General features: G+C 35.4%; 3 protein-coding genes and 1 long non-coding RNA gene across 5 annotated transcripts in view; 2 read left to right on the top strand and 2 right to left on the bottom strand.

Annotated features, from left to right (window-relative positions):
* Positions 1–27,126, bottom strand: part of Rpl32 (ribosomal protein L32) — a 253,542-nt gene that overhangs the window by 30,413 nt on the left and 196,003 nt on the right. The gene's annotated exons all lie outside the window — the stretch shown is intronic.
* On the top strand, positions 24–3,387 carry LOC139994048 (pre-rRNA 2'-O-ribose RNA methyltransferase FTSJ3). Its single transcript, XM_072016326.1, has 6 exons — positions 24–224; positions 406–869; positions 943–1,879; positions 1,952–2,401; positions 2,480–2,864; positions 2,942–3,387. Exons 1-6 carry the CDS (start codon positions 155–157, stop codon positions 3,186–3,188), a joined length of 2,553 nt encoding a protein of 850 aa, XP_071872427.1. The 5' UTR covers positions 24–154; the 3' UTR covers positions 3,189–3,387.
* On the bottom strand, positions 70–26,815 carry LOC141445879 (uncharacterized). The gene is made up of 3 exons (XM_074112033.1): positions 26,622–26,815; positions 3,645–3,943; positions 70–3,415 (listed from the first exon to the last, which is right to left on the bottom strand). Exons 1-3 carry the CDS (start codon positions 26,793–26,795, stop codon positions 3,295–3,297), a joined length of 594 nt encoding a protein of 197 aa, XP_073968134.1. The 5' UTR covers positions 26,796–26,815; the 3' UTR covers positions 70–3,294.
* LOC139994055 (uncharacterized) overlaps positions 5,572–27,126 on the top strand; it is a 56,633-nt gene continuing 35,078 nt past the window's right edge. Inside the window, exons 1-4 of the long non-coding RNA XR_011801544.1 lie at positions 5,572–6,796; positions 7,062–7,159; positions 7,917–8,220; positions 12,372–12,633. This is a non-coding gene — a long non-coding RNA (uncharacterized lncRNA). The remainder of the gene's footprint in view (positions 6,797–7,061; positions 7,160–7,916; positions 8,221–12,371; positions 12,634–27,126) is intronic.

Genomic DNA, 27,126 nt, shown 5'->3' with positions numbered 1-27,126 from the left:
CCTACTCCTAAATTTTTCGCGTGTGGTGGCATGTAGTACTGTAGAACGACGCGTTGCGCTACGTTTCCATTTCAGTTCGTTCGTACGTAAATAAGTTACGAGCTTTGAATTAAAGTAATTTTCCTATAAAAAGTACAGTTTATTACAATTCAAAATGGGTGGTAAAAGAAGAAAAATTGGAAAGCAAAGGAAGGATAAATTTTACCAATTAGCAAAAGAAACTGGTAAAAATTTAAAAATAATATTGTTTTATAAATGAAATAAAGGTTTAAAAAATTAAGCTCTTTCTTTATTCAATAAATGATTTGATGTGAAATATTTAATATTGAATGTGATTTACTTTTAAAGTTTTATTTCTTTATATATTATTTATAAGTAGCTCTTTTAATAGGTTATGTTTTATAGGTTATAGATCACGTGCTGCTTTTAAATTAATTCAGATGAACCGAAAATTCGAGTTTTTACAAAAATCCAGAGTATGCATAGATTTGTGTGCAGCTCCTGGAGGGTGGATGCAAATCGCTCGAGAAAATATGCCAGTGTCTTCTGTAGTAATAGGTGTAGACTTGTTTCCCATAAAGCCCATTCCAGGATGTATTAGTTTAGTTGGAGATATAACAACAGACAAATGCCGTGTATCAATATCACGTGAATTGAAAACTTGGAAAGCTGATGTTGTCCTTCATGATGGAGCACCAAATGTTGGTAAAAACTGGCTCCATGATGCATATCAACAAATCGTCTTAACTCTAGCTGCTCTTAAAATGGCAACATACTTCTTACGACCTGGTGGTTGGTTTGTAACTAAAGTTTTTCGTTCAAAAGATTATAATGCACTAATTTGGGTGTTAAAGCAATTATTCAGGAAGGTATGTATAATATTTTTATCATAGAAATATAATTTTCATTATATTAACATTGAATTTCTATGTTTTATTTAAGGTGCATGCAACTAAACCAAAAGCATCACGTGCAGAATCTGCTGAAATTTTTGTTGTTTGTCAGTATTATATTGCACCAGATAAGTTAGATCCTAAATTTTTAGATCCAAAATATGTTTTCTCAGAATTAGAAATTGAACCCAAAAATAAATTAAACATATGTAATCCAGCAAAAAAGAAAGATAAAGTGGAGGGTTACCCAGAAAATGATTATACTTTATATCATAAGCTATCTGTTAAAGATTTTATAGCACATGAAAATGCTGTGGATGCATTGCAGAATGCTTCTGAAATTGTTTTTGATGATGAAACAATAGCAAGTCACGAGAAGACAACCAAGGAAATTAAAGAATGTTGTAAGGATATTAAAGTATTAGGAAAAAAGGATTTACGAAATTTAATTAATTGGTGGAAGGCAGTAAAGGAATCTTTAAAAGAGAAAGAACCAGATGAAAATGAACAAAATTTGCCTGATGAAGCAACGAAAGCACCACCTATGAGTCAAGAAGAGCTCGAAGATTTGGAAGATGAAGAAATTAGAAAACAAATAGAAGAGCTTAGAAAAGAAGAAGCTAGAGGGCTTAAACGGAAAAAGAAGAAAGCTAACAAAGAAAGGCAAAAATTAAATGAACGATTGAAACTAAAAATGATTCATAAAGGAAATGAAGGTCCTGTATTAGAAGGAGATAATATGTTTAGTTTAAAAGACATTAGGACACATCAACAGTTAGAAAATATAATGGATCAGCATCCTGATCGAGTAGCAGAAAGTGATGTAGATTCAGATGCAGAACAAAGAAAACCAAAAAGAGTTAGGTATAATAAGGATGAGGGACATTTAGACAGCTCAGATTTATACTATAAAACAGAAGATAGTGAACTAGAGGATTCAAGTGATGCTTCAAATGATGATTCAGACAGCAATAAGTCAGGCTTAGGTATTTATTGTTTATATAATTTCTTTTTATATTTGTAAAAGCTCGTAATATTTTTACACAAATGAATTTTAGGTTTAAATGAATCTGACGACGACGATACAAAGAAGGTTTCAAAAAAGAGAAAAAATATTGATGAAGATGCAGAGAATCCTTTATTAACTGATTTAGATCATAGGGATAAGAAAACTAAAAGAATTCACAAAGCAGAATTATGGTTTGAGAAGGATATATTTAAAAACTTAGAAGTTGAAAAGGATGAAGATTTTGAATTGGATAAAATGGTCGAGGAATATAAAAAGAAAGGGGGTCGTATAATAGGACAAGACGGTTCCATAGATAGCGATAAAGAAAATAAAGTAAAAAGATCTAAGAATATACAAAAAAAGAAACAAGGAGATGACGAGGACAATGATGACTATAATAGTGATGATACAGACTCTGATTATGATGTTGACAAAATGGTTTCAACTACAAAATCTAAAAAAGATAAAATTAGCGGCAAAGATAATCCTCAGGCGGCTAGTAAGTATATTACATGAATATAGAATAGCTTTATGTAGTAAATATAGAACATAATGTAATTATATATATAATATATAGGTGCAAAATCAAAAAAAAGGAAACGTTTATCAGAAGAAGATTTAGCATTAGGATCACTATTAGTTCAAAGTAAAAAAACTCGGAGGGATTTAGTCGATTCAGCTTGGAATAGATATGCATTTAATGATGAAAAATTACCAGATTGGTTTGTACAAGATGAAGAAAAACACATGAAGAATGTGATGCCGGTACCTAAGGAACTTGTTGATGAATATAAAAAACGTGTTGAGGACTTAAATGTTAGACCAATCAAAAAGGTAATAGACGCAAAGTCAAGGAAGAAGCGAAGAGCGTTACGTAAATTAAAACAAGCAAAGAAAAAAGCGGAAACAATAATGGATAACACTGATATTAGCGATAGAGAGAAAGCGAAACAAGTTCAAGCGTAAGTACAAGTTTTTGATGATAATACCAATTCAATTTGTATTTCTGTATCGTATATGGTTACAATTCCTTTTGTAGATTATACAAGAATGCCCATAAAGAGCCGAGGAAGAATGTTACTTACGTAGTGATGAAAAAACATATGGCACAGAAGAAGGCGGCAAGACCACCTGGTGTTAAAGGACGTTATAAATTGGTTGATCCGAGAATGAAGAAAGATTTACGTGCGGCGAAAGCAAAAGAAAAAACTAAGGGACGTGGAAAGCCATTTCGAAAATCATTTCAAAGGAAGTCTAAAGCTCAGAAGAAAAGAAAGACAAAATAATTTATTTTATGTAGGATACAAAATGATTATATAAATTTGTAATCTCTAATTTTCTTGTATTCCTAAACTTTTTATAACAGTATGACAAAACACCGAAAAATAGATATTACTTTGAAATATTTTTGTAACAGTGTAAATAGTGCATTTTGTACATAAATATAAATTGTGTATATAGTTTACACAACCATTTTTGTACATATATTGTATATTTACATTTATTGACACATCTGCAAAGTTAAGTAAATAACTAAGATTCGTAAATTATGAAAAAATTTTATAAATAAATTTATCAATATTTAGGAAATACATCAAGAATTCTTTTTAAAAGAATAAAAGAAAAAGAAGATAATATAAATGCAGACGTTTATTCTGAGATGAAAGAAAAATGATGCCTAATATGATTTATAAAGTGATGCAGCACGAGGCTAAATGATATAGATAAATTCCATTACTCACCTGTCCAGCTGCGTAAAGACTCCCGCTATGATCAACATGGTATTACATTTCCCCTTCTCTGTACTTCCACTGCTAACGGCACCCTTCCTGGGTGTATTCCGTGCATCGAACATTCTGATGCAATCGTGGCTGCGTAGCGTCGGGACGCTGCGGTCGATGTCAAGGACAAGGCCGATGGCATTTAGAAAGATCGTTTTACGTCGACGTTGTTGCAATGAAAGTGGCGTCGATGAGACTTTTTTTGGCTCACCGCCAAAAATCGCATCATCGCCTTCCGGCTTCATCATTGGTGTTAGTTTCTAGAAATATACATACATGTACACACATGCAGTATGATTTACTACTACAATTGTTCTCTATTTTTTCTCTATTTTCTGTGTTGTTGGTATTGTTAGAAAGTGTTTTATTATTTAAGAATTTGTCTTAATTGCCACGAAATTGAGGAAATATTAACGATGATATAACTACGCAGAGGCGACCCGTTGCAGCGGTCGATGTCAAGGCCGAGCTTAGTAACACATAAATTTCATAATACGATGAAATGCAGTATCTTTGGTACATAGCGAATACATTGGAAGTAAATAGATTCTAATTCCATATTTCCAGGTTTCTGTAAAAGGTTTTTCATATATGATTTTATTATACCTATTGAAAAATATAATCTTTAAAGCATTCCAAAATATTATTGCTAACAAAATCCGATTTCCATTTCTATGAATATTTTAAGAGATAGAAAAACTATTAAATATTATGTACTTATAAAGGTTAATCATTTATATTAAAACGTTTATCATGGGAACGTATTTTCTTTTTCGAAGAAATTGTGACGTTGGGATTTTATTAAAACACGTTTATGATCTACGATATTAGAGCAGAGGTACGTTTAATATGAATTACAATTGTGATAGCTGCTTTTGCATTTGTTGATTTCTGCTTATATTCGTTACTTCCTCGAAGACAATTTTAGAAAATAGTAATCAGTTTAATTTTCAAGGATGCACCGATATATCTCGGGCGTGGTAATATCCACTTGTTCTAATTTGCCTAGCGCGAGCCAAGCTTGCATTCGGCGCCAAACACTTGTAGGCACTGTAACGATGCTCGTAAATCTTAAAGATGTACTGGCGCCAACGTTGATGACTTTTAGAAGAAGAACTGTTTCTAACTTTCGATTTTTAAGTCATCAGTAAGTATGTCTTTATCATGGAATGTATATACGTTTCACTTCGTATATTATCAAATGTATATTGTCAAAAGTCTTATTCCAATTGCTAAATTCTTGTAACTCTTCGTTGCATCTCCATGTTAATAGAGGTTAAGTAAAAATTCATTTATGTATAAGAAGAATTGTTCACGTACATATATTATGAAACAATATTCTAATTATGGTTAGGTTATCGACTTTTTAAATTGAATCATTTGATAACATTGAATGTATAAGTTGAACTTAGTAAATTTCGAAAATTCGAGTTAAAATTATGACTAGAAATTGTACCAGAAATACCTACAATTGAAAAATAGGCTATAGTGTAACGAATGAGAAACATATTTGTTGAATAATGTTTCATCGCTTATTATGATAATTATGACAAGGAACGTGTTCGATTTTTAGAAATATTAAGTGTCGATAAAATCTTGTTTTTGGTACTGGTATTTACTCTTTTTTCAGTAATATAAACAATGACCAATTGACGTATGTTACTCGATCAGGTCAAGTTTCCTGGCTTAGGCTCTTTTATGAAAGATAATCGGTGTGTCTGTGTATCTTTACGCGGTTGGCGCTTACGTCAAGGGCGACCTCGACTTTCCACCGTCTTTAATCTGTATGAGGATCATTTGCGAGACAAGCATTTCATTTTCACTGTGTGTAACACTAGATATAAGCCTTAAGACTTTGTAATCGAACACTTTATTTTCTCTTCTATATTGTCAATTCACAAAAGAAGTGAATTCATTAAATGTATCAGATAGGAATCTCATTCAGTTTATTGCTCTATTCTTATTTATTTTGGCACTTAGTTTGATTAATGATTAAGTTTTATTTGTTTACCTGTTCTAATTTTGAAAATAAAGTAAATATTCTGCAGATTATGCTCACATTAAAGCTGATAGATCGTTATGATTATTTTGGTTAATATAAAAGTTTTTACTTTTTACTACCATATACATCGTCTCAAGCCTTAAAACCTAAAATTGCCTAATATTTAAATGCAAAGATTATCTAACTATGTATAAAGAAATATTAAAAATCAACCTACAGATGTTTTAGCTATTTATAGTACAAATCTGTTACAATAAAATACAATCAGATCACTTGATTGTGGTTTCAAGTGACAGGAATCTGAAACTTCCCATATAGTAGTAATATCGTCTACATATTCGTCCCTTTGAAAAGGTAAATGATATATTGGAATTCCTGTTGCAACTTTTCTTGTTATTTCCACATGTAACCTTAGACCACAAAACCAAAAATCGAATGAGTAAAACGCTGAACGAAAATGGAAATGGGGTGATTGATAGTAAAAGTAAAAATTGCGAGCATAAGTATATGAACCGGAACGAATTGGACAGACGTACATAGTGAGACCGAGATATAGGGGAAAAAAGAGAAAAGTTACGATGGTAAGGGTAGATGCAGTGAGACAAGAGCTGACGCGCGGTACATAATTGAGAATCGTTAACGCGTCCTCGAGGGAGATCGAGCGGCTGGATTTTGCTAGGTCCTCTCTTACTCTCCGCCGCCGTTACCATCAGCTTGCCTGCCTCTTCTCGTCCCGGCTTCCTAGCCACGGTGTTGGTGACCTTCAACCGATCAAGAGTGGATGGACCTCGTTGGCCAGCGGGCCGAGGTATAAGGTCAAGGTTGCTATCGTCGGTGTGCACGGGATATGCGACCTCCGGGATATGCATCGAGCGAGATGCGCGCGCAATCAACGCATGCGCGCCGCCAGCCGGCTTGTCGTGCGTCGCAGCGTGTCGCGCAAGTCATTGCCAAGGTCTTTGCTGGTCACGGGCAAACCGTTATAAGTAGCGATGGACACGAACCGAAATGCAATTTTTAGACTATATAATTAATATATATGTCATTAAATACTTTTAGAATATTGGTTTGAATTCGATGATTGGACAAATTATGAATCTGTATTGTACATGTATGTATATTTTATGATTTTGGGATTTTTTACGAATGACGCTATTAAGTTGTTATATAGGTTATGAATGAATTTGTTAATTAAAATATTCAGATATCGATTGATTATTACTAATGCATTTATGTATAGTATGATAGCGTAATAAGATGTATATATTTCTAACGACAAATCGAATTCGTAATAAAACAAATATATAAAAAATTAATGTTAAGTTTGCTCACGTTGAGTAAAGTTATTTTGAAATTTGCTCTAATTAACTTTGCAGAACTTGAATTTGGTACAAGATCACGAGAATTTCGATCCCATCGCTAGTCGTATGTAGCCGGTTGAGACTGATGCAAAGCCGCCGATGATTTTTCCAGGGTAAGCTGTACTATTAACGCCTATTATGCCTAGAACATTTTTTACATTGTGACATGAGATTAAAGTTCTAATTAGAATCGCTAAGAGTTATTGATTACTGATTAACGCAAAAAATGTCACAACTCATTAGGACACAGAAATAAATGAATAATGAATAAATTAATGTTTTATTGTATTCATCTTTTTTTATATTTAATTAAATAGTACTCCTTGTGGTGATCCCAGAATATGAAAAGCTAAATATTGTATCAACTTTTTGTCACAGAAAAGAACATAAGGAAGGGATCTAAATGTTTGTGGTAGGTCTCTACCTATAATGTAGGGTGACAAAGTACATATCAAGCTTTTACGAGTTTTCTCGTGAAGTGGGAACTACTTCCACCTCTGGGTAATATTAGTCTTGAGCATGCTACCATCTGTTTTCTGATGTAACCTACTTATATCTACGTTATAGAATACATTCTGCAATGTATATGGTGCTCAAATGTGAACTTGCGTAAATCTCTTATCGATAAGAAACGGAGTATTGATCTAGTTCTTTTATCTTGTAGAAAATATATTGGAATATATTTTTCGAAAGAAGTATATTTAATATATATTTTTTCAAATACATTATTAGCAGGATATTTCAATAGAATAAAATTCCCAAATTGAAATTATAAAAATCAGAAGATCAAAATATTTATAAAGAAATGCGTTGCTTTGCAAAATTTAGCAGTTTGAATAGTCTATGTTTCCTATTTTTTTTAAATTGTAGAAAAAAGCAATCATGAAAGAAATAAACGCGCGCGTCGCGACGCCTGCGTCACTACACCCGGCGTACATCCATGGCCAAGGTTCTCCCCGGTCACGGGCAACCCGTTATACGTAGCTGGGAGCCAACACTTGCCCGAGGTCGTCCATGACTGTCTTATTCGCCCCAAGGAAAAAGTTGATCTCAGGAAGATCCACCTAATACGCTATGAAAATATACAACGTAGAGATGTGCGTTATTTTTATGCATACAAATGATTTTACCTTGAATTAAAACATTCAAAAGAAGAACTTTACGTACGTTAAAGGTAAAGAATTCAATTATGATTGAACGAATACAATATTCGCTTATAGGTTATGTAAATTATCTAAATTTGGTTGAATATGAAAAATAGTTTTGTAAATGTTTAACCAGAACGAATAATTTAGAATGTAACGCTCTTATATCGGATCATTTTAGCCGCTTAAGTAGTTCTTTGTACCAAATCACTAGGTTCCAACTCGATTAGTGTTGATTAGCGTTATTAATGGGATCTTACATGTTGTGCTCGTTGAAAGTTGAGTCGAGGACGGATTACTGTTTAAGGATGAAAGATTCCCTAATAAAAGGTGGCTTTATTTGACCCATTATCCTCAATAGACAATTAATTTGTCTTATACATTAACAAGGATAAGCGAATTTCTATGTTCAAGAGTACAAGTTGCGTATCAACAACTCTAATTAGTGAAATAAATTCTGCATCTAACTTCAGAACAAGAAATGCTACATAAACTTCTTCAGTACTAAAAGAAGTTTACATTCTTGACACAATTTCAGTAGGTGATATTTCTACTCTATTACCAGCCAATTAGATCATGATCAATTTTTAATTTAACTTTGAGTAGCTTCAAACGTGTTCTTATTAAATGATAAATATTCCTCCACATGTTAGTAAAATCAGAAATCTATCAATATTTTCTCTGTGTTTAGAGTTAAAGATGAAATTCATATATATATTGCAGGATACAAAATATTAAAGCAAACGAATATTTTATCGTACCAGGAAGTTCTCTTTTGAAGATTCAGTTTTACGAGCTATAAGAAGTAAGACGAGAGAAGGCCTAGTGGAGCGAACTAAAAGTAAATTCTCTTTCATGTCCTTAGATTTCTGGTTATTTTCTTCTCTTCTTGGAATGTATTACCGGTACCCATCCTTTTCTCGTGATGGAACAGGGTTTGGGAGTTGATGTTGGCTCGTCCGGGGGCGGCAAGTTCAAGGTTACCACGTCCAGGTCACGTCCGGGCATGCTAACCCAAATACGATTACGGTCTGAGTACAGTGGAGAGTCGAGACAACAAACTCGAGATCCAGTTGGAGTTTGCTAGGCCAATGGAACAAGGATCTAGTCCAATTCCCCTTTCAGGATTACACTCCTGAGCGGGCCTGCGGCTTCCTCGTTCTTCCGGAATGTTTGAAAGATATCGCGTATCGCGTCGCCGTTGATGCTATTAGTTCTGCGAAAACCTTTAATCGCGTGGGGTAAACTGGACTGTTTTCGTAATCCGATGAAACGTTCGTACGTTGTGACCCGACCTTCTTAACTTCGACGTTGTTTCTTCTTATTTTCAGATATTTTATTAAAAGATAGCTCCTCTCTTCTTTTTTCTTCATTTTGTCCATTTTTTTTTTGAAGGCCTGTTTGTTTTTCGCTCGCGTTGTTTTTCACATGTAATCCGACGTTCTTGCGCGCCTGTGTCAATTTATCGCGCGCATTTCAGATATCTTCCCGATTACGAAATTAACAGCGAAATTACGAGCCGATTAAAATTCTGGCACCGCTTTTTAAACGCGCTCTCGCGGTTGATTGCGATTCATGCAGTTGCATCATACCTGTGAAAGAACAATAATACGTAGTAGCTGTAGACTGTTTCATGTCGATTACCTTGAACAAGTAGAGTCCCTGTATATTATGGATACAATTTCAGTCTTTTAGCTCGCTAAATTAATAAAATCATCTATTGTGATACGTTGTTATTATTAATCATCACGATCGATGAGAAGCATTGAACGTATATTCATTAACTGTATAGATTCGAGTTAAATTTTACTTATAGACAAATAGAATCTTTTATTGTGTAAATCCCATTTTCTTGTGACATTCAATCTTCTGATTTTTGTAGTTAACATTTGGACCGTTTTACCAATTTCTATCTTTTTTATGATTATATGCCATAATATAAAATTTTTATATTTTGCACGTATCCATCTGTGATGTATACAAAAGGATGCAATGCGCCGCAAGTTATCCACGTTGTTATTGCGCTTTGTCACGAGGATTATCGCCTCGTAATAATGTCAGTAGGACGTCTCATTATGAAACACCCACCAAACACGCGATTTTCTGGAAAGAAGCGAACCAAATGAGAAAATATTCTTGTTTATAACTTCCTCGAATTTTATCATCTAACACGTGCTTCGTTATAGATGTTCATATAGTGCGACATTGTTGCTGATGTCACCATCGACACGTAATAACAATTAACGATTCTATGGAATCATCTGAACGTCGAATTAAAATTACAAAATTTTCGTTATTTCCCGTAGCTACATAGGAAACGTTGTAACATTCATAACTTCATAATCCTATTATAATAATACAATTTTATATCATTAATAATGGCTCCCTTATTGCTAATGGGAATCAATGAAATTTCATTTCTTTCATAAATTTGCCTATCGACCCGTTTTTTCTCGATTTTTACCAAAGTGATTTCAAGGAGTTTTCTATCTAACAAAACCGACACGTTTCATTTTCAACGGATTACGATTCCGCAAGTGAATGGAAGCTTCGCGAGTGGCTTTCCATTAAAATAGCCACAGTGGTTGATCAATCATAGTTGGTTTCACAGGAAGCAAAGTTTGTTCGCAGATTTCCCTGCCGACAATCGTACCGCTTGTCTACCATCCGATTCACGTTTCTCTTCGGAGTTGGGAAATACATTCGCTCTCTTTTCCTATTTTCCGCGTGGGACGTGCATTCAAGCGCGTCAACCTTGAACTTCATTCGCCTCTTCGTTTCTCTCTCTCTCTCTCTCTCTCTTTCTTTCCTCTTTAACTACCCTGTCCTGTTCTTTTTCGCTATATCTCTCTTTCTCTCTCTCTCTCCTTCTCTCTGGTTTTCTATAAACAACTTTTCTATTTTTCTCCACTCTCTTATCTCTCTATCAACGTGCGCCGTTTTCCTCTCTCCTACTCTCTTTCGTTTGATTCACTGACGTCACGGCTATCGACCCGAAATCCCAAGACTGGGTCTGTGTGTTTATACTTGCATACACGTGGAGTATTCGCACGTGTACGTTTCTTCTCATACGCTCTACCATTTAATGCATCTTGTCGCATATGAACTCATGATTCGCGTGAATCACACGCACATTTTCGTTATGTTGCCGGGGAGTACATTTGCGATGCCATGGGACGATATCGAACCGGTTTGTCATTAACAGGGTTTACATGGAATTTATAATTTCATTTCGTAAGAATAGATTATTCTGTCACTCAATTGGAATACGTAGAACGATTGATGATAGCTGTTTGCGACTATGTCGTTGATTGTAATTGTCATAATACTGAAGAATTACGCTTTAACATTGTCTCAAAAGTCTTATGAAATTAGATACTACAAGAAAATTTGGTTCTCTGTGTTACAAAATATAACTTCTATCAACAGAGATTTCAGAAATCCAAAGAAGTTAAATTCTGTAATAAAAGTTTGTCCACTTTTGTTTCACAATAAAGAGGAGATTAAATTCTATTACACTATCAATTACATACATCAATTAGAATGATATAATATCAATTAATACATATGTTGTAATACTAATAAGAATTAATAGATTGTGATAGCCTCGAGAATATGCATCAATGGAGAGTGATAAAACGATGTTTCAAAAGTCGAAGTAATTTCCGAGATTGCAAGCTAAAACTTCTTTCTTTGCCTACAAAATTCTCGAGCAATCTGAACGATTGAACGCCGCGATACAATCTCTCAAATGACATCGGCTGTAGTTTCACTCTTTATTACCTTCTTCTTGTATACACGTACTTATTCATATTATGGCACAAACTTTCAACGAAATTTACAACAAAATCTTCTGGAAAAGTTCTTTATCTCTAGACTATTTTGTTTCTAAGATACATACGAGATAATAAAGATTTTTCTAATCTCGTAACAAGACTATCATTATTAGTTCAAACAACGGTATCTATGAATATGAATCACGTATTCGATTCTAATATATCATTTCTAAACAAATAATTAAAATTTATTAATGTACGATCATATAAAATCACGATAAATATTTCTTTTAGCCGTCAGTTTCTCCTTAATTTATACATTTTATCAATATTTATATGTTTTCGTTATAAAATGTTTAAAGTGTATGATTTTCTCTGATATACTTAGCTATGTTTAATTACAGGTGATTCATCGAGGTAGCCGAAATTTGGAGCAGTTTCTACATTGCGTTATGATTAATTTTTGTTGACGCGCGTACGTGCTTCAACTAGACGTCACGTCCTCGTGACCTGTATGCAGCTGTGTGCACATAGTGTACGTCAGTGTAAACTCATGTACGTCGTATCGAGACACGTCAAGGCCAGGACCGTGGAAGCGAGGATTCACGATGGAAAATCACGATCACGACGACGGAAAAAGTGGAGCTTCCTGCAAAATTCAGGTAAGTATAATAATTGCTCTTCGCAATCATCATAAACATTAGTGTTTGACCTAACATTTCATTAATATGCGTAGTATGTAGTAGTATGCGTGTATATTCATTATGTATTGTATTTTACTATGTATGAATTAATCAAAAGATCATATGTACAATTAATTTTACAAATCGTTGGGCTCATTTAGAAACTAAATCCTGCCTCCTAAACGGACTGGAGCGCAACTGGAGATTTCATGCTTATGATTATTACCAATTATAAATGTATCGATTACGAATCTGACGTATCTCAACATTAAATAACAGCGTGATTAGGAAGAATCAGGGTATCGAGGATAATGGAGTAATATTCTAGTAACGCAGCAATCTCATTAAACCCATTGGTTTTTCCTCTTTTCGTGGGTTTTATTCTGGTTACCGCTGGAAATTCCGTTTTCGACATTAACATAAAATGTACTTTGAGCGTACAATCTTAGCTTGTGTGATCGGGTAACAAAGGAAAGATAACGAATAATAGCGGTCAACCGTTTTAGACGACGATCGTAAGAATGTGAAAAGTTCAATCGTACATTCAGAATGATCTCGTTGGTAAGAGGTAGACCGGCGTCAACTGAAAAGCCTATCTTTAATGATCAGCCTGCGGTAATGGCCCATTGTAAAGTGTAAGTCAGGTGCGATAGCGATGTGTGTGTTAAGTGTCCTTGACATCCGCGTCCTTGTCAAGAATTTTTCCGCATTCGATTGTTGTTCCAAGCATGCTCCGCGAACTGCAAATAGAGAGGAGGGAGAGACAGGATAGAGAGACGGAATCCGGAAAGTAGAAGAAGACGGAAAGATCGGTTGTTGAATGGTGGACGGCACTCGACCTTCGTTGGGAACTACCTACATGGTAAAAGATAAAGCAGACAACCGGGCAATACGTAGAGAAGCTATACAGTGCGTTGCAAAAGTATTTGAACACCTATAGAAATGTTCTCTGAATATATCAGGTAGTTTGAATATGAGAAAGTTACATGCAATGTACATAATACATTCATCAAAATTTTCTATGATAAGTATCTAAATCTACGATCATGAACCATTGTATATCGTCTATTTGTATTAGCTCGTGATGGCAAGGAAATCATTTGTTTTTGAATTTCGAAGATACTAGATTTTCAGGATTGTTTAAATTGAGAAGCACGTGACAGAACCGGCGCTTATAAAATTTTATCACTTTATACATCGTATGATGCCTATAAAGAGGCAAATTGCGAAACAGAATACAGAAAATAGATCGTCGAGGAGTACATTAGTAGTCGAAGTCTTATAAAAATAGAATTCGTTTCTTCATTTGTAACTATAATATGGTGACCGAGTCTTCGTTGAACGTATGTACTTATGTCTCTTTAATAGATGTGACTTCGTTGAGATTGCAAATTTAAGTAACATGATACGTTTGTAAAATCTACTACGATTTAGTTAGGCCCGTTAAACAGGCTATTATTAGGAGATAATTTGTAATTTCGTTTGGTTATTAACACCTTGTTGAAGTTTACAACTTTTCAAAGCAACGTAAAGCACCAGGGGGCCTTTTGTCAAATATTTACAACCTCAACTTTTCTCTCATAATCGACTATACCTGAAACTGAGGAAACATCGTGTCCTGTTCTTTCGACTGTTTGAAATTTACGTCTCCTTGTGGACCGTTACGCCTTACGCTTTGAATACCCTTAAATATTCGGCCCTGAAATATCGTAATGGATTTTCAGGGGTCGAAGAGTAAGTTGGCATGATTTGCGACCTCTGTTGCTCCGTATTCTTTTCGTCTGTTTTCGTAAAGAAACACATCGTCGCAAAAATATACATTTTTTCTTTAGACACGCCAAAGGGAAACCTTGAGCCGTCTCTTTGTTACATCGAATGTATTACAAAGTTTCGGGATCGTTCGATTCTTTCCTTAGACTTTCTAGATCATTTGAAAAAAAGGTAATTGGGTGCTCTTACAAACAATTGAATTAGTATTTAGTGAATTATTACAAGTTATAAATACTAATACATTTTGTTGACAATTTGACATTCGTACACGTAACTATAATTATAAACTTTTAATTAGTTACTAATTTCGATATTAATGATCAGCGATATAACTCGTAACAGATACCAGAGATACCACTCAGCACGTAATATTAGTTGTATTACTAGAACTAACGTTAATAAAATCAATTTTATTATTAATTGAGACAAGACTTTATTATTAAAGAGACAAATTACAATCTGTAACTTGTATAATTATTTGGTGTATCCTATTATCCAGGAGAGCTTAGATTACCACATTTTCGAAACATTCGAACTTACAAGCAAATACAAAAATAGCCCTATATCTCTTTGAGATCATATCGTCGTCATTCCTACCGTCTAATATCATTTCAGATATATTCTCCAACATCTTTCAGAACGGCAATTCTTTTATTCTGCCCTTTGAAATCGTATATGAGATTTACGGACACAGGATCGTCGTAAAAAGCATTGGAGGCCTTCGAATTTACCTGTGAATAAAAACCATGGCCCTAAAGTGCTCTTAAACCGTCTGGGAGCTCTAATGCGCATTGCCATACGACTGGCGCGATCTTTCTGTCGAACAATGCCTCGTAAAATACTCGATGGCCTCAGGCTTGTGTCGCACGATCGCTTTACTGCCGTCACTTCGCAACGATGACAATGACAAAGTGACTGATGAGATACACGCGATCGTTCGCTGGTAACGAAGGATTTTGGACCACGTTCAATGGTACGCGAATCCTGGAGTTCACGATGGCGCCTGTTTCACGAACGCGTTTCCCGTTCTGATGTTAAAATACATCGAGACGTATCGACGAAGGTCAACCTGTTATTTAGTTGTTATTAATAACCGTGACTACCACCACGTCACGAGCAAATTTCATGTCCGTGTTGTGTCAGGACATATACAAGCTTCTGCCTCGGAAATAGTCGGCATTCTGAATGAACAGTCGCCATTCGGTCTAAATACATCAAAAGTATATAAGGCTATTCAAGATGTCTATTATTAAGAGTGATTCCAAGAAATTCGATCGTTGCTTTGAAACCTGACCACTTCTTGTTCCATTCGGTATACTCAAAGTTTTTATAGAAAGCGGTGGACAGGGAATTCATCAAAGTATCAAAATTAAAGGAATATAATTTACAAAGAATATCCATTAAAAATGTAATGAAAATAATACGACTTGTTGTTGGTATAATTTTGCTTATGGCAAATTCATCATTCTCGCGCTGTTTAAAATAGGATCGTGATGCGTAGAGTGGGCGAAGAAGCGTGTTGTGCCATTCCAGTTACCAAAGCAGGTTCGATTTCCGTGTGCGCGCCACTGCGGTTATTGTTAGAGCATCGAAGTTACGTGCTCGTTTACTCAAGTGGTTGATATACTGGCTTTAACATGTGAGCACGTGTGTGTAAAACAGAGGCCAAAGTGCACCTATGCCCGCGATTTCAGGCTAAAAACGGAGCCAAGGATATCGGGACGATAAGCAGGGCTAGGGTAATCTAAGCCCAATACCGTGGCTGTTCTTTGTTGACCAAGGACTGTCATCAAATCTAAAATTGTTCTTCCAGTTTGTTCTACGATTTCGCTCGATCGCCATATAAAGCATTCAACCCTTATTCAACAAGTACATAAGTCAGTTTGAAGTTGTAATACGATGATGGCGACAATGGTGGTTTGGGGTACGTTTAGAGGAAAATTCAGTAACTTTAATTTTTGATAACTAAAAGTATAGAAGTAATATATATATATATATACACGTGGTCACAGTAGTAGCGTCTAAATATTTTACATAAATTTTGAAATACTCAAACGATAAAAATGCAAAGCACTTTTATGATATTTTCAATAAGAAATAGAAAAAAAATGTAGAAATGGGTAAAAGAAATGTAGAAATGAGTATCCAAATATCCAATTGTCTGTATCAGGATTAAATCGTATTTTAGCTAAGACAAAATGTACCACTTGGAAAAGAGGTCGATTAGAAGTACGAATTGCTTTTTCGTTTTTGTAAGGAACTTCGAAAAACCAAGTAATTGCATCTAAAGATCGACATAAGGAGATTTTCTTATTTCGCTCTTTTCGTTTACCTTCAACCAGCTTTATAACGACTGCTTTACTATTTGTGCATCCTTGGTCGAGGCGAAGGTTAACCAAGGCAATCTCGTTGATTCGTCAAGGATCATCTTTATCTTAGAGAAAGCGAGACTTTCTACAGATGTTTACGAAAGTCATAAGGTACCAAGGGCAACTCCTTGAAATCGAGTTTTCACCGCATGGAACGCTCGATGAACCTTTGCGGTTTCATGCCCAAATCTCGGATCGATGCACGCTGTGAACAATTTACATTCCGACTCATGTTCTTATGAAACTTTCCGATCCAAAATCCTCAGAACCGTTCTCTTGCTTTCTTCTTTTGTTCTATCATTTATTTTGTACTATCGACATAACTGTATCGGCGTGCATTTACGAATGCCAGAACTCTTTCTTACATTGTTAGCCCCTAAGGATGTTTCTTCCTTGGTACTACGGTAATTTAAAGTATTGTACAAGTCAAAGTTCCTTCGTATTCTTATAAAATACATTAGATTCAGCTAGAATCAAACATACGATAAACACTTATTATTCACGTTATAGTACCACGCCAGAATAATTTACTTATAATTCTCAATGAGAATTGATTGTAAAATTCTTCCAAGTAAAAAGAAAAAAAGTATTCTTATAAGATCTGTCGTATAAACACTTATCACTGAATTCTTTAGATTATGTAACTCGAATCATTCTTGGAAGTCATTGCGTGTAAATTCGAAGAGGGATTCTGTGATATTTTTATACTACCGCAAGCATCTTATTACATTTATAGAGCGTATAGAGCGTAACAGATATTTCGATAGGTATCTATATACCTTTTCAAGATAATTGTCTCTACATTTAGTTTTATCATTATCAACTTTCTACGATAGGATCAAAATATCTCTAAATGATCAAAAGTCTCAATATGTCATTTACCACGATTATAACAGTTACTTAGGAAAACATGAACTTTATCAAGTATCGATGAAGAATACAATTAAATGTCCAAAAATTAAGTAATCTAGCCTAGACCTAATATACATCGTCGGACATCTATAACTCAAATTTATAACTCAACGGTATCGAGGAGTGAACAACCTACAACACAGCTTAAATACAATTTAAACATCTACGAATATAAATATAATTCATTTTCATCTACCCGAACATATTCGTACACATAATGTTACTCACATGTCACTTACTCCAGTCATATAATTACCATATATACAAATTTTCCCGACAGCTGTACCACGTCTGTCTGAATGAACACATTAGCCTCGTTTAAACAGATTTATGAATCACTATGCATATCCAATAACGTATATCACCCACGAGGGCATCATAAACGCCAACGTGAAAATATATTAATCGTCACCAGCGAAAAAGTGAAACGAAATTCGAAGGGTCTATGATTTGTTCATGCAATAATCGTATTTCGAAGGTGTGTTTGCCGCGGGCAGAAAAATTGGCCGTTTTATGCTGGCCGGAGGAAGGCGTCGACGTAATTGGAAGAAATACAGTTCGTCAGGTACCCACAGTCATAAATCCGACCAACGGATCGTAAAACGGTCGATTCTTTTCACTTTCGTTGAGCGGTAAAATGTGTGTCAGGAGGTCATCGGGCCATTGGCCGTGTTCCACTTTCCGAGTTCCTTTTCCCTTTTCGAGATCGAGGACCACGCCGCGCTCTCTTCGTGCGTTCGCGCTTCGTGAAAGGGGGGAATCGATACAGAAAGGAAAAAACGGAACGCCTTTTTCCTTCTTACTTTTACACGCCGTGTTTCGTTTGCCAGATTTCGCAACCGGCCACTCTTCCATCGCGTTACTTCCCTTTTTGGTCTGTTTGCATTCGACAATTTAAGCTTTCACGGCCCTGGTTTACGCAGTTGTTACTATTTGAGTTTCTTTTAATTCTTTTTTTTGGTGTGTTACATTTAATAGGGATTATATCTTAATGTTTCGCTAGATATTAGGTAGATAAGAGAATCCTGTAATTTCATTTCGTGCGTTGTAATCTAATAACATTCGGCCATGAAATGATTTATTAAAAACATTGAGACAATTTCTCTTCTGGAACATCGGCTCAAATTCGAGCCTCGAATTCTTTCAAGTATTTAGATTATCTGATTATTTTATTTTTCCAAGTTATTTAGGAAATTTAGCGAGTATGAATTGATTATCCAAGAAAACAGAATAACATTCTAACTCTATAACTTATTTATCTATTAATTACATAATTCTAACGTTATTAACAGGATAAAGTTAATGCTTCTTCCTACTTTCGTCGTACTTTTTCTTTCCATGTAATCGAGGTAATCTCGAAAATTTATCGTGGGATATTTGTGCGAACATCCGGTGGCGTTGATATTTAAAAAATGTTGATTAATGTCAGCTCGTGTTTCCTCTGCGTGTTTCTCTGTACTATCCGAAGTAATTTAAAAGATATAGCGCACCATGAAAGAGTTACGATAAAGTTCAACGATTGTGATATTTAGAAAATTTTGATTAACGCGCCTAATGCCATTCTTACGCTACGATCTTAATTGATTAATATAATACTAACATGATAATGATATAATATATACACAGACTCACGCTAGTATTCGTCCACTTTTAAATATCTTTTATAAATGTATTATGTTATACGAAACATTTTGAAATTTCATTAGCATTGTAATGAGATTCGATTATCATGATTTGTTCTATTTCGAAAACAATATATCCGCATCGCGGGACAATAAATCTTTCTGATACTCGATGAAGCAATTACGATGGAAAGTGTGACAGTGCAGGCTGTAAACTTGTTTAATGACTGTTGCATCGTTGAAATGAATTTACGTAATCACACGAGAGAAAAAGGTATTAGACGTCGAAAGGGCAGACAGGTATTAATGATTGTAACCGTAGTTTTCGCGCGGACGAATCACTTCAAGCGATAATTTATCTTCGGTTAATTAGGTATGTCGTTCATTAAATTGATAATCAGTAATTGTGATTCCACGTGTCGATCACAGAAATAGCAATATTAATAATAATATTTCTATCCATATTCAGAGAGATATTATTATAGCAATAGTCAGCACTTTAAAAAATAGTTCTAAATATCACTATTCTGGCTCATGAAAGATTTAAACACGTTCGATAAAAAACTTCTATACATGTATGATGCATATGTTCTATGTGTTACATAAAACATCTTGAAGTTTCATTAGCATTATAATGATACTCGACTGTTGTGACTATGTCGAAAAAGTTTCAAACAAGTCTGAAAATATACATACAGAAATTACAAGCTATTCAGTGCAAGAATATATTTCGCATAGATGACAAAAGTATTTCGATAATAGATTACTTAAATACATAATAAATCTCAGTATTCAGTGGAGCCATATTTAACACTTATTCGTTCTATACGTATTCTATTCTTTTATTAAATATATGTCTGCAATAAATGTCTTGTAATTTCTACGTACATTTGCAGCTTGATCTTTCTTTTAACCAATAGAAAAGAAAAAACAAGAAAATTCCCTTCGTGCTTAAAATGTTTCGTACAACACACATAACGTATTCGTAAAAGGTTTCTATAAATATTCCAGCATTTCCGTGAATTACTCTATATAAATGTACACCGCGCTATGTAATATCATTTTACTTTATTAGGTCGTAACAACATCGTTAAATAGCGATACGGTGCGATGGTATGGTACATTAATGGCCGCGTTATTATCAGTTCGTCGTAAATACGCGATACAGATGACGGCGAATCGCGTGTAATCGGGTAGCCATTAATATCAGTCCGCCTCGTTGATATAATTTCAACGGCGACCGCGACTACTTATCCCGGAAACGGCTTTCACTTTCTCCCCCACTAACGCGGGTAACTTTCACTAACGAGGCCTCCGCGAAACGACTCGTGCGCGCACCTACGATAGTAGATCGGTTGAGAGGAGAGAGGAGAGAGGAGAGAGGAGAGAGGAGAGAGGAGAGAGGAGAGAGAGAGAGAGAAAGAGAAAAAAAGGGAACTGAGAGGAAGGAAGAATCGGGTTTCTGGGTCGGTCAGGAAACAAAGCGAAGCCCCGTTGTCCCTTCGTCCTCGCTCGACGACCTCGTGAATTCGTTGGACGGAAGGATGCCAGCCTTTCGACGATCGAAATTTCCCTTCCTCTCCGATGGATGACATTGAAAACGATTAGTGTACGATGTCGTGAAGAATATTCCTTTTGTATGTATACGGGATGTTTGAAGAGGTTGCGTGAACTGCTAAATAGTAAGGGACACGAAGAGCCACGATAAAGAAACTTCCTTTGTCCTCTCGTTGTTTGAGCTTTGACATCGTCATCTTCCATTCAAGGACGCTTTTAAGTTGCCTTTACGAGTTTTTTCAACCGTATTTTATTGGACGAATATTAACGGTGCTTGTAATTTATGTTATTGGATTCTACAAGTTTCTTTCATGTCACAGTTTAACCTATTCTCTTGTGATTTCTTTTTAATGGATAAAGCGGTTTGTTCGGAGCCTTGTTAATCTTATTCTATCGTTGAGATAAAGAGTTTGTAATACACGTATAGGATGTACTTACTGTTCTTTGTCCGAAAAATTTTGGGGAGAAGAAGTTCTAACATCGAAGGTAAAGTTAATATTAAAAAGGTGTGAATAAATTTTGGAATATTTTTTAATAAACGCTTAACATTTCATCAAGTAACATTTTTGTAATATTCTTCAACAAAAATAAAACTTTAAACGAACGGAGCGAAATTTCACTTGTTACCCAACTTCAAATTAAGAATTTTAATGCAAATTACGATCGTTTGTCAAGCAACTAATATTGGCATTGGGAGATTAAAATAATCTTGGTCCTATTATTCAACATCTGCTTTCAAGTAATTTACTTAACTAGCCATAAAGATTCTCAATGACGCTAGGAATAGAATGGTAGAATTGTCTAAACGTCTGTTGACATATTTTTCGAACCGTTCGAGGTTGTTAACTCTAGGAACAGTCATAAAGTCAAATATACTTGACGGACAGTCGCAATTATGACAGGCAATACAGGTCTGCGTCGATACTTGTAAATACATAAACCTGTAAATGACGAGCTCGATGAGGCACGAGGAGGCACGCGAGGGCCACGCTCGAAGGTGGCCTCGTAAAACCGGAAGACACCTCTGCGTTCCTCTTGATCGTTTTACAAGAACGTGCACCTCTCTGTCGTGTGTCGACACGATCTCACTTCTTTTCTTTTTCAAAACTGACGGTTTTACCGATGGTGTGAAGGCTCGATCGTAAAATTCCGCTCTGACGACCTGGCATCCTGGCGTCCTGGCGTCATCGCGACAGATGTTCCCGCTTTTAGATAAAGTTTTAACATTCCCTACCATCGTTACGGTCACAGGCCGAGAAATTGTTGCGCGTGGCTCTAGAATTCAGCATATGAGAAAGGGAGTGATCATCCATGGGAAGAACCTACGTATTTCTCCTTTTACTTTCTTTTATTTTTATGAATTTTATTTGTCAAAGGACTGGAAAAAATTGACCAAATTGAATACTAAATATTACTGGGTTCGTAAATAAATGATAGCGTAGAAAATAATCTAAGGGATCTTAATATAATGTAGGTGAGAGATTATCGATGAATATCGTTGAGCGAGAAAGAAAGCAAAAGATCTTAGTATAGTGAGAAATTATTAGAAACTATTTTTTTTACGAATTTTACTAATTTTAAATATTTCAGTTACGGGCGAAATTGCAACAATAGGCAGATACAGAGGAAATTTCGTTACAGAAAAATTACAGAATTATAACACTCCTAAGGAATAATAATATAAAGAATAATAGAATTAGAAATGATCAAATGATAATTATATAATTGAAATACAAAGTCTGGAATAATTTATATATAAAAAGATGAAATAATATTTAAAAATTCAAGTCAATTTCAACAAACTTCACATTAAAAGATTAAAGATTAAAGAGAAGTTTCAAAATTTCTCTTTGAATTCGAATTTGTTCCATCAAGCAACTACTTCCTTCTTAACTTTCTAATATCCAAATCCTCTCAAAGTAGGTTCACTCAGCTTTGTCTGTTATTCGCCGAGCCGCTATCGTGTTGTGCGATTAAATTCCAAATGGAAACACAAAGGTAGAGCGACATTATGCTAAGTCAATGGTGGCAGGAAGCGACGAATGTGGCACGCGTATCATGTGTTATTCGGATCGGTATCGTATGTGTACATTATTCTGGCGGTTCGTGGCCTTCGAAAAGGGATCGAATAGGGACGTGGCAACATACTTTGGACGATTAAGTGGGTCATGACCCCAAAATATATGCTACCGAACTGTCTGCTCGCACGGGTTCTATAGAACTCAGCTTTCAGGCCGTCTGCCTTTCGAGGTTAAAGGTCAGCCGGCTTCTACGTCTCACACGAAACGTATTTATAGCAGGAGACTTGTTACTCGTCCTATGCGATTCTATCTACCGTTTATCGAACAAACTTTCGCCTTACTGAGTAACGCCTTTCAATCAAAATTTAGTATCGAGATTATTGCCTCTCTCCAATATCTTCATTTTCAAGGTTTACCTATACAGAACACAATTATATACATATACGGTTCCTATGAATAGAACTAATAATCTGTTAAGATTTGAAAATCAATGTTTCTTTATCTTTGCGTCGAAGTAGATAACGAGGCGCCCTAGATAAATGCTGTCAGTACGTTTTATAAATAGAAAAAATATTTATTTGATAGAAGCGAAAAGGAGATCTTTTAATCACGAACTTCTATAATCATAGAATTAATACTCAACGGAGATAAATCAATTTCATTCAGGTCAATTCAAATCATTGTAAACGCAAATACGATCTATTTATAATGGAAATGAAACGTAACGCTAAAAGATCGGGGATTCGTAAATAAAGAGATTAATATGTTCAAGGGTTAATGGATTAAAAGATACCGTGAGATTTCATTCTTCGACCTTTTTGCTCTGTACAATGTTAACATTAACATTACTTGTTAACTGTTAAACACCTATAAATCCTCAAACAGAACCCGTGGTAAAACGTGTATGAGCACATTTGTCATTCTGCCAGAGCAAGTTCAATTCACTTTCTAATGTGGAGCAGCATCGCAGCTAGTTAAACACGCGAGCGTTCGTTGCACGCGAATGGGATTTGATGCTCGCCAAAGGCGGGAAAACAGCCGACCTTGTTTCTGTTCGACGAAAGTAGAATGTCGAGGGAGACGTACGAGAAGCATTCCTACGGATTCATTGTCTGTCCGTGGACAATGGGGAATAAGCTAAACTCAAAGTGGGTGAATAGGTCATGAGTTACGCGGTACAAGCGGAGGAAGTTGGTCGTCTTTCTACAGGCAAAATGGACCACGCGGGGACGCGACCGGTTAAATCGAAAGTCGAAGGCGACATGTACCCGACTGCTTCGTATTCGTCCGTGTGAAAGCTCATGGAATGATACGTTATTGAAATTCCTCGCTGATTGCTCGGTTGTTCGCTTTCGCCGATGATATACATACGTGTGTATGTGTACTCTGGCGAATGTAGAACTTTCTGATTCGTCGATGTTTCGAAACAGCGAACTGTGTTTGTTTTTGAAATTATGCTCGTGTGAACTAGATTTCGGATTAATATATGAGTCACTGAGAAGAGTAGTATTGATCAAGTTTATAAATTGGAAAATAGAGAAACGCGATGATAGGAATATTTTTTTAAGTTCGACGTGAAATCCATGTATTGTTTATGCTATGTTTATGGCAAAGATTCTTTACATTTTTGTACATTAAAATTTCTCACAAATGTATAGACGCGCGTAGTAATAATTAGATAATTGTCAAAAAATGATGTGCGTGAGGATTGGAAATTGTTGATATCAGTGTTTGAACAGAGTTGGATAATCATATGAAAAAGTTTCCTGTCGTAAGATTTCGTTGCTGATACTTCGAGTCTGTAGATCTCGTTTAGAAGTTGCTACTCTAATTTTATTTGATTATTTCTCTTTCGAACGTATTGGTCGACCCATTATCCTTAACTACTTCCTATAAATTCATTCCACGCAGTTTAAACTTTGAAACTAGGTTCCGTAACTGCAATTTACGTAGCGTTGTGCAGCATTTACTTCTTCACACTTTCCTCCCAGTTCTTTGCTTACATTTTTTCCGATTTCTGAAGCTAGCATTATTGCGAAGTATTATTACTACTATTAAGTAATGAATGTCTCAAAGCATGATATTAACTAATATTTCTCTTTAGAGATGAATATTACTATTAATAACGGAGAGAAAGAAAGCTTAACCAGACTCATGTTGACTGTTTCAAACATTTCTACAATCGGGAAACGAGATTTGTAGCGGATGACAATTAGCGACAATTCAAACATGCTACGCAGCCACTCTGATCTTACATTTTAGCCTATGTATTCGTTTGTTCAAGTACATTTGGTATGCGCGAATCAGCAGTTACTGCAGCTATGTCATTTTACAGGATATTGACCACTTATATTTTATTATTATTATTATTTATATATTTTATTGATCAGACGATGCCTTATTCAGCTAAATTACTGAATTTGAATCTCTATCTTCCATTATCAAATACTATTTTATTTACCAAACCTATAGTATTAATTCGTAAAAAAATTCTAATAAAACAGTTAAGAGAATAATTTATCTTTCTTATATACAACGTTCGATAATCTACTCATGAAGATTTAAATTGTTCGTTGAGAAAAGAGAAGATCGCAGTTCGATTCTTGTTCCGATAAAATTGGTTCAACAGGTGCTGCCCTCTGGCCGATATTCCCCGAGTGAAAAGTCGCGGTAGATCGCGATCCACAGGATCGTTTAAGTAACAGCTGCATCACGATCACGGGAGGTTCGTCGATCGTACTCTCACTTTCTCTGCGATATTTCCGACGACCCGGTTTTCAGGCGACACAGTTCGCCCCATCAAACGAGAAAGTGAACGCGTAGACCTGCTCTCCTCCCTCTTCTTCGCCTCATCATCTTTCTTCTTCACCTTCTTTCCTTTTAACCGGTGAAATCCCCCGTGCGTAGGCGAGGCGGGAAGAAAGCTTTTGTCCAGTCGGTAATAAGTATCCCAGCGACTTATTATTACTTTCGAGAAACGACGGAGATAAATCTGTTCCAACGACTTCCTAGTAGAACGATAGAGAACAGAGAAAGCTTTGTCCTCGTTATTCGAAATCAGCTTCTGTCGCGCCGCTTTCTGTTTTGATATACCGTTTGCATATTATTTCGCGTTTAATAAGAAGATGCAGTTTCGTTTTTAGCGCAGGTCAAAAGAGTTATCGTTCATGACGAAATTATTATGACGTTTCGATCAAATTGAGGAAACTATTTCAGTTAATAATTTCGTAATTGTAGATCACAGCGGAAGAACATAACAGCTCGTGTTTCCCGTTTTTTAAAACTCAATACGTCATCAACTTTATAATTTTTCATTGAAACTATCTTTCTATTTATTTATATATATAAATATTTTTATCAAATCGAATATAGTCTTGATTTTTCACGAAACTTCGTAGATTTACAATCGATCGCTAAAAAGTTTATTATTTTGAACACGGAACAGAAGTTAAAAACAAATTTTTCGCGATACTTTATAAAGTGTTACTTTTCCTTTATTGAAGCACTAAATCAAACATGTCGACTATATTTTTTCCTGATTGAATCTTACGTTGGTTGAATTTTCCAGAAATAACAATTCTCGTAAAGAAATGTCGAAACGTTCAAACAACACAGAAAGATACAGAAGAATAAGATTGCTTCATAATCAACGTATCGAGAGTACTAGGCTTTAATTACCGAATAATATAAAGATCGAAGGGTCGACAAAGATAGACTTACCTTTACGCTTTTCCCATGCATTCCTCGATTATGCGTAATTTCTTTGTGTAAAAAAAAACACATTTCGAAGTAGCGATTTATTTTTCCCGATATCCTACTGGTGTTCACAATTAACGAGGAGATGTATTTAAAGGAGATTCGAATTCGAAGCACGAGCACTGCAGAAATACACATACCGATCCCATCGGAGAATAAGAGTGTGTCGCGTAAGCTGGTATTTTCAGCGGGATGACAAACGCAAAGATACCGTGACGTCAGGGATCACAAGCGACATTCCATTGTCGTGGAGGTCGATCGTGGTTCGTTCGTGTCGTAAGAGGAAAGCACGAAAGTCATAGAGGAAGTAGTTTATTAGGGAACTCGTTTAAACAATGCGTATCCAATACATCGAGTCATAGCTATAATTGAACGCAGCTTTAATATCCATCGGTTATCGTGACTGAAATATACAGGATGTCTCAGGACGGTGGTACAATCCACGACAAGATGATTCTTCGTGAAAAAA

Source organism: Bombus fervidus, chromosome 14, assembly GCF_041682495.2.
Source record: "Bombus fervidus isolate BK054 chromosome 14, iyBomFerv1, whole genome shotgun sequence".
Taxonomy (NCBI): domain Eukaryota; kingdom Metazoa; phylum Arthropoda; class Insecta; order Hymenoptera; family Apidae; genus Bombus; species Bombus fervidus.
The sequence above is the reverse complement of the archived record's forward strand: the minus strand, read 5'-3'. Positions and strand labels throughout refer to the sequence as shown.